Consider the following 14,308-nt stretch of genomic DNA (forward strand, 5'->3'; position numbering starts at 1 on the left):
AATTGTTACTTGGGATGCTTTCAAATTATTTATATTTTACAGATGCTGGTCATATGCTCATGCAATTTATGTTAAATCTAGCATGAGTTTTCCACTTGATTTTTGGAAGTGAAATTACGATTTCACACAAGTTAGTCATGGACTGAATACTTCAGGATTTTTGTGCATCTAATTAAGATCAACTATGTGAATTATTGTTTTATAATTTTTAATAAAAAAAAAATCCTGCCATCACTGACTGCCCACAATCGGTACTACTCAAACTCACTTACCAAGTTCCTGGTGACGGCGTGAGACCGCCTGCATCTTCAACCACTGCAGAGTGTCATTGTTCCGAATAAGCGCGGTTACCGTAACAGACTGGTGATGATGTGATTCCCAAATCGGTTCACCTCGTTTTGCTTTGCGGTGGCATTAATGGCCCGTGGGCTCACCACCAGACTGTAAACCACGACCACCACCGCGTTCCGGTTGACAGCCATTTTCCCACATCCAACCAACAACAGCTACTGCAGTCGAGAAAAGTCCATTGTTTTCGTTCTTTGCGATTTTTGAGTTTAAAGCTTGAGGAAAATGCCACCATCCATCTGATGGTTATGGTTATATATACAAGACGGGGTCGTGACAGGATTTTCAGTTCCGAAGCAAAATCTTACCCGAGAGCAAGTAAATCCCGCATTTCAAAAGTGACTCCGCTGATGGTTTAAGCTAACCACTTCAAGAGGATTGTGTTGTTGTTTGTCCTGTGCAGAAATAGCCTTGAAGTGATTACGTTTCAAAAGAAGAAAAGTGGAACGCATATTTGAGAGCAAAAGCATCCGCGCGGTTGGTGTTTGTTCTGGCGCTGTGAAAAAGGACTTTTTTCTGTGGGTGTGCGATGTGAAAGGAATAAAAAAACACGCTTTGAAGATAGCGATAGACAGCGAAGAAAAAACAGTGATTTAATATTAATAGGGTGTCCTCAAGCAAACAAAAAAAAAACACAGCTGCCCGTGGGAAGATGATTCTATCGCATATAAATGTACTTGGGTTTGCCAGCTCCTGGCTGGTGATGATGCACTGCGTTCTTTACGAAAGGGCGTCCGGTGCCGAGTTGGAAACATTTGATTACTGCATCCGGGCGACTCCGTCCGCAGGATTGCTGCAATGTGCCGGACAGCAGGCACTGGCGTCGTTGCAGTTTCTGGAGGAAGCCAACAATCTGACCCTGGCCAGTGGGGTGCTGATGATCAAGGATGATAGCAATCCAGCAGCAAGGATTTTGCCCAACTTTCTGGACCAGGATCCAATGGATTTTCGGTAGGTTCACGGGAATTGGATTTTTCTTTTGTGTCAATATAGTAACACGGGCAATTTTATCCTTTTCTAGTTCATTTTTTACGATCATTTCTTTTCGGGATTAGGGTTAGTTGAGTCTTCAGTGGAATATCGTGGATGTATAAAGATACAGGATTACTATCAACGGTGTGTATAGGTTAAGTGAAAGTTTAGAATCAGCCTAATGCTAGTGCTAGTGCTGCAAAATCTCGACTATACATGGTGATATTCAAAATTTTGCTTTGGTCACTCATTTGAGCTAACAGTTATTGTCAAGGCAAACCATGTAAATTGTCAGTGACAATGCTGTCAGTGACGAACATGTGCAGATTCTTTAATTAGCTAAACTTGTAACGAAATTGAATGACTTGAGCAAAAAACTTACATGGAGCCGTTAAAGTGAACGTGGATGCACTTGTATGACAAACTATGAGCATGAGCCAAGTACAACTGTAATCTGGGGGATACTGGAATTCTGCCGTATCGTGCTGGAGTCACTACCGGAAGACTTCGAGATCGGAGAACCTCCACTCAAGACGATCAAACTGTGATGCAAAATTTGAAATTTTCGCTCCACAATACTTAAACGATTCCCAATCGGATCCTGACTAACCTCTCAAAATTTGAACCCATTTGGTGAGAAACTGAGATGGCACAAACCATTTGAAGTTTGTATGGGAATTTCTATGGTAAAAACAAGATTTTTGTTCATGTCTATCTAATAATTCACCACATAGGTCTGCTTCAAAAACTTTCATTTGTACTTGTAGGAAATTTTCCCAGCTACAACTCTGCTCAAGACCACTTTTTGATTAAATACAAGGATCGAAAGTTATCAATGGTTCAATGCGCTGATGTCTTATGATCATGCTCAATCAACTGCTCAGCAGCCAACATTGATGTTTCTGAGGCGTTGAATAGGACACACAAATCATGGCTACTATGTCACACTGCAAAATACAGCGTAACCTACAGAGCAGCTGCTTGATCATGTCATTAATGATTAATAATTTTTTCCTGACTCGTTTTACATAGAAACGATCTTCAGCAAAGTTGTAGCTGAGAAAATTTTCTATAAGAATGGCTATTGAACTGTTTCGCAACTCAATATGGAAAAAGACTAGAAGGCAATGAACAAAAAGTTGAGATTTCCCATAGTAATTTACATGTAAACTTCAAATGGCTTGTGCGAAGTCTATTTCTAACCAAATGAGTCGTAGCTTTGGGAGGCTAATCAGGACCCGATTTGAAAACCATTTAAGTACTGTGGAGTGAAAAGTCAAATTTTGCATCAGTCTACTGTTCAAGGATCTGGGGCGAAAGGTTTTGGTGTTTCAGAACAGTTTTATCGAAGTTGGGAAGGGGGTGGCATCGTTCCGGAAGCTAATTGAAAAAATGACCATGAAGGGACTGCTACTGGTGATAATGCCAATTCAGAATGTGATTAGGGAGATTCGTGACCGAGCTGAAATCACAGTCGAAGGAGGTTAAGTGGAATTGTAAGATGTTGATTGGTCAGCTGTTGGGCTTGAAGGTGAGCTCCTGAAAGTCGACATCGGTGAGTTGGTTGAGGGATAGGTTGAGCTCTCGGACACGACCCTGGTAACCCACACAGATAAAAATTCTGAATGTTAATTGTGATGTAAACATTCATTCACGTAAACTTAAATTTAATTTCACACAACCGAGCAACTTGTAAACAATATTGTTTACAAAGATGGGCTTTTGTATACAATATTTGCTACATTGCATGAATTGTGCTAGAACTTTACATGATATATAATGTAAACTTATATGAAATATGACGCTCCATTTGTGTGCATCATATTGAACAGAAATTTACACTACTTTTCGAACTGTGCAGTACTTGAAATAGAATATTAATAGGCTTGGCGGAGAAGAAGTCCCGGCGAAGTGTAAAGGAACCGGTGTTTTCCATGGTGCCCAGCGATTTGAGCAGTTCGGTAAGCATAATCCTCGTAGAACTGATTCAATCGCAGTTCTTCAAACTCTATAAGGTACGAATTTATTATGGAATCCGAGCCGTATAAAAGGTCGTAAGGGGATCGGTGTCCATACAAAGGCCACCATCTGGCCGTAGTAGTTTTATCAGTGATCGTTTACCATGTTTGATTCCGTAACGCTTCACCACTTCGTTGATCAGCCAATCGACATTCAGTTCCATGATTCGTTCCTCGTCGTAACTGACATCGATGAATTCGCCTTCGAAGATCACTCGGACCATGTTCGGAGTTGAAATCTTCACCGGTGTTTGGTTTCCTATCATCGACAGCGCCTCAGCTTTACAGGTGTTCTCTGGCCAGCATTGCTTTTCACCAGACACATCATACTTCTCTCCATTTGTCCGATCATTGAACTTGCTAACCGAGTGGACATATTAAACCTGGAAGGTTCCGGTTGAAACTCCCTTCTAGAAAGCTGGCGATGCATCTTTGACTGAGTCGATGGCTTTTGGGAGCAGTCTTGTAACCGGTCAAGGTAGTCGACACATTTTCTGTGATAATCGACTGCCTTTGCTTCCGACACTTGCAAAACAAACTATCAAATTACAGTACCAAAGTAAAATGTCATATGACAGGCTCTATCATACGACACTGTCACCAAAGACTGTCACGAATGTATGTATTTTAGGTTTTGCTTATAATAAGAGCTGCTGATGTTGTGCTTGTAGGAGTTCTGAAAATAACAAGCAACGATGTCCTAGTAATAACATTTCTGATCAGCAATGGTTTAATTTACACCAAATCAAGAAATTAGAACGAAATAATTACACATGTCATACGATAGTTATTTGATAATTTTCTTTTCGATCGAAAATTGTACTACCGTTTGAGTTGTGTAAGAGAGACGACGGTAGAGAATGAGAGTACAAATACACTGGAGTCGCTTTTTACGCGAGTGATACGTCCCGCGTAAAAAAAAACCGCGTAAATTCCGGAATCCGCGTAAAAAATAACCGCGTAAAAAAAGACCGTGTAAGAAAAAACCGCGTAAAAAGCGATATACCGCGTCAATTCTGAAATCCGCGTAAAAAAAACCAAAATCCGCGTAAAAAAAACCGCGTAAATTCCGGAATCCGCGTAAAAAAAACCGCGTAAATTCCGAAATCCGCGTAAAAAAAACCGCGTAAAAAAAATCGGTAAAAAAAACCGCGTAAAAAGCGACTCCAGTGTACAAACAGACTGCCTCGCACGACAACGAAGCGAGTTAGTAAAAAGCGTCAACAGTTTCAACCCCTGTTCGGGAGAAACTAGAATCTCCTCCCGGAAGCGTTCATCAGAATCTGAAGAGCATCTGGACCAGTTTCCTCTGATGTTGCACACTTGCTTCATCTACTTACCACCGTCTCGTGTGGTTCATCTGAGTCCTCAGCATACTCCAATCCAGTAGAAGTTATTGTCCTGTAGGAAATTGGAAGTGCCTCCAGTGGAGAACGTTCTCGCTCGAAGCTTCGATTCGGTGGCCGAGGCCGAGACCGTTGCCTATTAGGTTCAGTGCAGTCCTTTTCCGAGAGAATTTGGGAGCAACGAACCGAGAGTAACGTTAGGATCTGGGATAGAATTTCACTGCTTGTTGTTTTGTTTCTTCAAAACAAGATATGTGAACTGTCAAATTAACCGGATTGTCAAACATACCGTTATGCAAACAAAAAATCAGTCTGATTAAAGAGACTGAATTGGTCACAGGTCTTCTGCTCGATTGGAATAACTTTTCCTATGACACATAATCGATTGTTCCAATTTTGGACAAGTCGTCTCTTTATAAATTCAGCCTTTTTAAGTCTGATGACACTCTCGGCACTGCCGGCACAGATGCGTCTCACGTGAGGTACACTGAGAAAAAAGTTTGCGCAAAATAAGTGTGTAGAGCAACTCGGGGGCAACTTAACAGCTCTAGTATATTGCCAGTGTACCCCGACAATTTGGTGCTGGTGGTTCTGTTAAACTCACAAACTTCAGAAGTGTTATCTGAAAAGAGAAAATATGGAAATGATGTACAGTAAACAAAATTTGAAGTTTAAAATTTTTGTTATTGTCACGCGCTCATCAAACCGCACGCGCAACGTTAGCGATATAGAACTCCAGTGATGCTAGCTAAAAATTTCGCTTTATTTCTCAGTAGTCTGCACAATACATGAAACTTTGTTTTGTGTGTGTACCGTATGTATCTGAGCAGTATAGAACCAAAAGCATAAACATATGATTTTTAAAACGAAAATATATGATTGTCATCGAATTAATTGGAACAAATGAGAATTGAACAAGGATACTTTCAGTGTTTTCAACGCTATTGCTATTATCGTCGATGATGAACAAAGAAAGAATGATTTTTCAGCCAAGCAAGAGTGTACTAATTATACGCAGCTAGTACTGCATAATGTTCAATTTTATGTACTAGAATAAAAGAGAACAAGGTTAGTACAACCATAGAGGTAACTCTAAGACTAGTAGGTACCAAAGAAACGTGCTCAACTTTTTGGCTCAGTTCTGGTACTCTCTTCGGTCCCAAGCTAATCGATGCACCCCTCGAAACATAGGAAATTCCACTAATCCCTTATTTTATCTGTCAAACTTTCATAGCGAATCAAAACAAAAACTGTAGTACTAGAATTTCGACTGGAATGGGGTACGTTAATCGATTTGCTTGGGACCAATAGGCTAGTCAAGCAGTGAGCCAATTTAAAATCATCAGTTGCCACCGGTTGGTACTACCAACAATCAATACAAAACTATCGATTATAAATTGGCTCACTACTTGACTAGCCTATTGGTCCCAAGCAAATCGATTAACGTACACCGTTTCAGTCGAAATTCTAGTACTATAATATGTTTGTTTTGATTCGCCATTAAAGTTTGACAGATAAAATTAGGGATTCATGGATTTTCCTATGTTTCGAGGGGTGCATCGATTAGTTTGGGACCGAAGATATAACCAGAGCTGAGCCAAAAAGTTGAGTTTCTTTGGGACCTTCTGGTCTTAGAGTTACCTCTATGGCACAACGGTGTACTTTGTACGTATGTAGAAGGTCTTGCATTTAAGCTTAATATGTGTATCAATTTGACTTAATTTTAAAACCCTTGCTACAGCGGATCTGTGCAAAAATCATCAGGTCAAAAAAATGTAGGCTGATTATATTTTTTTTCCTTGATTTGTTTTCCGTCGATCTTGTTTTCCGTGCTGAGCACCAATGCTACCGATGCCTGGAAGGCAGCTCCCATACCTGGACCTTATCTATCGACCCATCAACTCATGAACCGGGGCCCATCGGCTTTACTTCCCTTCCGAAGGAAGGCGTGATCAGAGATGTTATGCCTCAGAACATCCCGGCCGCCCCTGCTGGGGTGAGAGGCAATCACGCTTACCACTACATCACCGGCGCCGCTAGGCTGATTATATTCAAGAGCAAAAGAAACCAATAAACAAAATAAAATGAACTTCCATCAATCGGTTTCAATTTGTTTGAATTATTTCATTTCACCACGAAAATAATTTGTTCGCTCTTATCATATAGCATTCATGCTTGTTGTTTGACATCCACACATGGAAACACAAAAGTTGGATTCCCTTCGAGGAATGCCATTGCGGCGCTGAAGGACAATCCCGTTGTTTATGTTGTGTGGTGACATCTACTATTTGCAAGTGGGTACGTAAAACTAAGGTTATCTGTCACCTTGCCGGGGACTTGTCAACAATAGAATCTATTGTATTTTATTGATATATCATTGTAAATGTAAGCACTTCTCCTGGTAAATTTGCTAATTCATGGTCCCAGAAGTAACGAAAGTTTTGCTTTTCAGGCCACAACTGCAGATTGCTTTCCAGACAAGAAACTTTCTGGATAATTTCGACTTCTTTTTTATTTTACATTTTTCCGGAGTTCTCTTCCGGTCAACTGAGGTATCAAATTTCTGCCCAGGAATTTGATCAAAAACTGCCAGAAACGGGTGGACCGGGATTTTCGTTTCGAGCGTGCAGGATCGAATCGTAATGTGATTGCACCGGTAAAGCCGTGATATAAACAAATGAACCAGAGCTGCCAGGTGGTTTTATAAAAAATCTGTATCCACTCTATTAAAAAATCTGTATTTTCTGTATTGACGATTTTTTTCTTAATTAATCATGTTTTGTTGTTTTACAAATACAGTGCATACAAAATAACCATAAAAAGTGCTTAACCACCTATTCGGGCTATCGTACTAACCATACGGGATATAATTGCGCCATTTGTGATATCGTCCGTACTTATTTATAAGAGGGATAAGAAGCCGTTTGAAAATGTATGGAGATTTTAGTTTCTATTCATTATCTTCCTGATAAGCAGTTTTAAATGCAAAAAAGTGCACGAGTTCATTACTATTTGATATTTTTAATATAGATGAATACAATTAATTACATCATTTGTGTGGTAGTTACACCGAAAAGTCGAGAGATGTCGCCCCGCCAGTGCTGGTAAAATCATTTTTGCAGTATGGAGAATATCAGAAAATCCGCAATTTCTTACGAAATACATTTTCAATGCGAAACTACCGTGACGGGCGTGACTGCGTTTTCCGTTGGAGGGAGTGAGAGAAGCATAAAAGAAACAGCAACGCCTCGAGCAGATCCCACTGCAAAAAATATGGTTTTTAGCACAACAATTAATTTTGGAGAGAAGGGGGGATAAAATCGAGCAAATTATTTTGTTTTTATAAATTTTGAATTTTTTTTTCTCAAGCATTTTATAAAAATCTGTATAAATCTATATTGTAATTTAAAAATCTGTGATAAATCTGTATTCTGTATCGGGTCTGTATTAAGATTAAAAAATCTGTATAATACAGATAAATCTGTATAAATGGCAGCGCTGAAATGAACTTATCCTGACAACCAATGCCTACTGTGATTCTATACACTAGCACGCACTTGGGGCAAGACAGCTTTCGATCATTGAGTATAATCGGAGTTAATTTTGATCTAACTCTGAGTAACTTGCATTGTTCAACAACATTTACACATAGCAACCTGGTTGTTTGGTTGAAACCGATGCTGTCAAGGAAAGATAAATCAGTTACAACATTTCAAAGGGTCGAAATTGCATTTATAAATTTGTAATACGTAGTTCAACATTTTAAGCGGTGCCCTATCAAACTTGCTTAACCAACAAGATATTTTGGCAATGGAAAGGCAATTGCACTTTCGTATAGCACGCTGCAAAACATTAGCAATCACGTAACTCGAATTCTGATGGACAATCACAAGAAGGATTCAGGACAGTCCCAGATGGATTCTGGACAATCCCTAGAAGGCTTCGGACAATCTCTGGAAGGATTCCAGTAAATCAAAAAGTGCATGATAGACCGCCCACTGTTGCTACTCTGTTATTGCCAGACCAACTGTAGTTACACAGAGAACCAATAGACGATGCTTGGGACTAGCAATCATCCTCATTGTGTAAAAACTGGTTATCTCAGACTAGGCAATACCAGCGCCAGCCGCGCCTGAACACAGGTCAAGAAAGGAAGGGGTAGGAATGTGTTGACGTGACACTCGCTTTGATGGAAGCCGAGAAAACCTCTGCACTTCCACGAGAAATCACTGGGATATTGGGTAATAGGGTTGGGTTTGCAGCGGGGTTCGTTTTGGTAAACGATAAGCTGAATTGATGCCCTAACAATCATATAACGCGAAGGAGCTTGGGATTGACCCCCAGTCTTCTGCTCAGTAAGCAAAACCGTTTGCTCTAAGGCCACCGAGCCCCTCATATCACATTATAGCGTTACTCAAGTTTTTATAATTGAATAGCCCGGCACCGACGACAACGAAAAGTTTTACAAAATACACGATAAACAAGCGATCTTACCGTACATTTTTAATATGAAAGGACCTGGGACCACGTTTTTCTACTCAGTAAGCAAGCCACTGCAACCGACAATCTTTGAAATCTTAAAACTAAAAGCTACGAAAGAGTACTTAGGCCTTCATTAAGATCCACTTTCACGCGACGTTCAATGTTTCGATTTTCTCTTTACGCATGGTTCATGCAATCATAACAAGCTATGACCAACGTGACGATTGCTTAAGACCTGGTTAAACAAGCTATTCAAATGAAATTACGTTCTCGAATTTCACTTGGTATGTACAACAGAAATACGCGATAATTCATATATTTTCAGCGGTTGATGATTAATTTTAAATATACTAACGGTAATGCCTACGGCGACTACGATGGCGATTACTACAACGACAACAGCGAATTTGTAACTTACCATTTGTCTAGGATATGACACCTTTGCCCGGCACCTCCACTGGTTCTTCATGTCCGCTATCTGTCACTGTTTTCAAAAATATCTAATAGCAATTACTTTTCTTGTAATACTTCCTGCATTGCCATGGTCATCTGGGAGGAGGGTCTTGGGCGTATCCAGCAAGGCAGTGATGCCGTTTATTATATTCTGTGTCATACTTGTCAAAGTGTGCCCTAGCGTCCGATCAGTGTACCGTAGAGTGTTGCACAGTGTGCAGAGTTGATTTCGCCTAGCGTTAATCACAATTTAGCTTTGACTTAATTTTAACTGAACAAGAAATTCCAAAAAGTCTCAAGTTTATAGGAGTTCCAAGAACATTCATTTTTTTTAATGTTACAAGAACTTCCAAGAAGTTCCCCTCCGGAAATAACTTTAACTTAACTTTTTCTATACTTTAACATATGTTTAACTTAACTTTAACAAAACTTTATCTGATGAACTTAAAATAACTTAAAGTTTAACATAACTTCAAATTATCTTTTACTTTTACTTAACTTTATCGAAACTTTAACACATCATACACTTTAATACAACATTAACTTTAACGAAACCTTCACTATACTTTAACTTCAGTTATACTTAATTTTAACTGAACTTGATATTATCTTTAACTTATTTTTGTCTAAAATTTTACTTAGTATCGTAGCTATAACTTAACTCTAATTAAACATTAATTTTATTTTATTAATTTTAAGCTAACTTTGAATTAATTTAACCTTAACAAGAACTTCCCAGAAGCTCCAAAAACTTCCGAGAGCGGATGTTTTCCTGAAGTTATCTGCAAGTTTCACTGATGTTCCCTGGAAATATCTTGAATATCACTTGTATTAAACATTTTGTCAAATTTATCTTTACTTAAGCTAAAGTTTATCATAAATTAATCTTTAGTTTTAGATAACTTGAACTTAACCTCAACATTTCTTAAACTTAATTTTAACTAATTAACCAAAATAAATTTTTCTCAACTTCATCTGAAATTAACATAACTTCCACTAACCTTTACCTTAACTTTAAAACAACTTTAACATTGCTTAAAAGGAAGTTTACCTTCCCGAAAATAAAAATGTAGTTTCGGTACGTTTTTATTTTTCTAAAAATATTGGTTAAAAATATAAAAAGTCCAAGAAAATCTGTTTCTTCCTAAGATTCTTAACAAAAATTTCATGTAATCATATTTTTTCTATATCATCATGAAAAAAAATATTGGACTCTCAGCAAAACCGAAAAGTCTATGTTTTGTGGTTTTATGAGTCTAACTTCATGCCATAATGACTTATAAAAAATGTTTTTTCACGTGAATTTTTTTTTGAAAAATTAGAAAATATGTGATTTTGTTAGATTTTTGTGATTTTGTTAGATTTTTGATACCTTTTCCCAATATTTAAAAAAAAATCATAACTTAATTATTTTTTTCGGAGCGGGGAACTTCCTATAAAATATATCTTTAACTTTACTTTAACAACACTTTGTCTTTACGTTCTCTAAACATTACCTAAACTTTAACTTTGCACTTGAAATGCACTTGAAATGCACTTGATTTTATCTTTAACTTAACCATACGGCAACATTTTTTTAACTAATTTACTAAACTTTACTTTCAATAAAATTTTACACAACTAAAACTTAACAAACTAAAGTTTTTAGATCCAGCTACGAATTCTCATTCAGGATTCAGATCCAAGAAGTTCCCAAGATCTTCCACGAAGCAATTACCTTTGTTGTAATACTTCCAGCATTACCATGGTCATCTGGGAGGAGGGCAGGGATCGGGTGCTACTCATTTTTTTGCGAGTAAAACATACGCTGTTGCGAGACTGCACTTTCATTTCCAAAGAGACGTGAAAGAGCATTTTAAATCGTGCAGCACATTTCATTCTTCTTGTGTTGGAGAGCTGCCGCTCCAACGGTGTTAAGTCTCTTTCTCTCTCTCTCTCTTTGTTTTTCCGACAGTGTACTTTCTCTATAACTGTAGCGTTGCAGGATAGCTAGCATCAGTGCTGTTAATTTTCATATCATTCGATTGAAGATGAACCAATACAACTATTAAATCGATTCAGAGAGAAAAATTCTCTCGTGCCCATCATTTGAAGTTCGAAGCTCATTGTCACTGTCAATTGAGTCCCCCACTATCATTTGATATACGACAGTGGAGTGTAGAAGAAACCCAGCAAAATGGTCCGAACAGACAAGTCGGCCCGATGTCGGATCAATTTAAGGCTAATTTAGGGTCAATGTCGATCCAATGTCGTGTTGTTGGCGGGTCAGTTTGGGGTTTATGTCGGGTCAATGTCAGGTCAACATCGGGTTGGGGTTTGAAAGAAGTCAGGTTGGTGTCGGGTTGGCTTAGATTTTTCGCCGGAATGTCGACCAGAGCTAACCCCCTTGTGAAGAAAATTACACATCGATCTTAACACCATCTCTTTAGGAAAAGCATCAAAATTTGCATTTTCCTACGCTTCTGAATACCATACAGTCACTGCAACATATATTATATGAGTGTAAAAATATTCTGCAGCCAGCCTAAAATAGGCAGCCATTCTTGTAAATCTCTAAGCCACGTCTCTCCCGATTGAAAAGTGCTACTCCCGTCATAACACCGTGCACTACTCGATTGTGCTATACGCAAGTAGCACCTGAGCTGTCCAACTACTCTTTCCTAAATATGAAATCTCTCTCTCCTTAGTCTCTTTCTCCTTCCAAATATAAGGGACGCGCTTCCTTATTTTAGAGTAGCACCAGTGTTTTTTGCACCACTCTGAGTTTTTAGTCGACGGCAAAAAAAAGGAATCTATGGGCAATTTTGTGATACAGATTTCCACAATCAACCGGGAATGCACGAATTTCACCAAACCCAACTGCGAAACTCGTTTAGAAGCACTTTTGGTACATTTTCGTTCTAAAACACTTATTTTTTTCAAAAATCTTCTGTTGCTTGAAACATCACAAAAAGGGGATTTATAACGGAGGGACTCTGAACTATCCTAGGGGTGATTCCAGACAGTTATCAGAAAACATTTCATACACTCTCAGTATGGCTTCCGGACAACATCAGAGGGGACTTTGGGAAAACCCAACAGGGATTATGGACAGTCAAAGGACGATTTCAGTAAATTTGAGGGGCATTCATGACAGTCCAGAGAGCATTCCGTATAATACCAGGCAGATTCCAGACAATCTCAGGGAGGACTACAGTCATCCCAAATGGAGTATTCTGATAAAATTGTTGAGTGAAGTTCAGTTCACTGTGTTCAGTTCAAAGTGACATGACAAAAAAGAGATGAAGGAATTCCTGCATCCCTTCGACGATCGCTCATGTAAGTGTCGGAATAGAATAAACTATGAAGTTGGCTAAAACAAATCTAATTTGACTTAGAATGAACAGCTACATAAAAGACCGAAGATGTTCCATTGATGCTAAATGTGGATCATCACAACAACAACAGGCGATGAAAATTTAACCCGTTTCTGATAAAAAAATTTCAACTGTCTTTTTCTAAGAGTATTAGAAAAAACAACGGAAGTTTCTAGTGACAGTTGGCCATTACTCTGACTTTTTCTAGCGAAATTTTTTCCGGAGATTTATATCAATCTTCCATTATGGAAGCTTGTACATTTAATTTTGCTAGTCACTGTACACTTCAATTATATAATAAGTAATATTGAGTTTCCTCATACCAGAAACTAATTACACAGAACAAGAAGCCTCTTAAATTGATTTTGAGAGGTTGGGTATTGATTGTCATGAGTTAAAATAATCTTCTCATAATTTTAGGTCAAATGCCTACTTCTTTGGACTTGAAATCACATCACCACATCACGAAAACCTTCGAAGATTATCAATCCCTAGAAAGCAAAAGAGGCCCTTGACCTGTATAAAATCAATGTAACTTGGATTTTTTTTAAATGAAAACTTAATATTCTTTGGTACAAGCAATGTAAATATTTACCTTATTTGACAAAACCCAGGTAATCATGACAGCAGTAGGTCTCTTTTCTTCATTCAAATTGTTTTCAATAATCAAACGTCATGATTATCTGGGTTTTGTCAAATAAGGTAAATATTTACATTCCTTGTACCAAAGAATTGCCGTTTCATGGACATCATGCTATATTAAAGTTGATAATGTGACGCCAAATGCTAAATTTTCTCTTAATTGAAAATAATTAAGCAAAACCTTCCGTCAGACGGTGGTTGTTTCCAAAACTTCTTGTGATGAAAAATACGAGACTACTTTGTTTTTGTTGTTTTTGAGTAAATATGAGCAACTCAAATTTACTCGCAGCAAACATATTTACTCTGAGTACAGCTGTCTTGCCAAGGGCGTAGCCAGGTTTCGAGTTAGGGAGGGGCGAACATAAAAAATTTACTATAGGAAATTTGGCCGAATGCCATTCCACCGAACGCCATTTCACCGAAATATTTTGTGTTGCTGAGTTTAGGGGGGGCTCTGGCTACGCCTATGTGTCTTGCCCCTTAAGCACACAGTTTGATTCAATACAATTTTGAAATTTTTACTCAACAAATTTCTTAATGGCAGCGTTTTTAGTGTGTCCGGATTTTTGTCGTGCTCAACATTTAGTAGCTCGAGGTGCATCGTTGAACATGCAACAGCATGGCAACAGAGCCAGTGATAAAGGTGTTGCATGAAGAGGTGGTAAAAATGGACGTGGTGACCAGCGTTGCC

The 14,308-nt window shown here is 38.4% G+C and overlaps 1 protein-coding gene across 1 annotated transcript in view; it reads left to right on the forward strand.

Moving 5' to 3' along the window:
- Positions 1–1,000: 1,000 nt before the first annotated feature.
- Positions 1,001–14,308, forward strand: part of Osi10a (Osiris 10a) — a 38,842-nt gene continuing 25,534 nt past the window's right edge. The window contains 1 exon segment of the mRNA XM_065232708.1: positions 1,001–1,299. Coding sequence (XP_065088780.1) covers positions 1,001–1,299 — 299 coding nt within the window.

The sequence above is a fragment of the Ochlerotatus camptorhynchus genome, unplaced genomic scaffold (assembly GCF_037179485.1).
Source record: "Ochlerotatus camptorhynchus isolate MF236.1 unplaced genomic scaffold, CSIRO-AGI_Acam_v1.1 ptg000371l, whole genome shotgun sequence".
NCBI classification, from domain to species: domain Eukaryota; kingdom Metazoa; phylum Arthropoda; class Insecta; order Diptera; family Culicidae; genus Ochlerotatus; species Ochlerotatus camptorhynchus.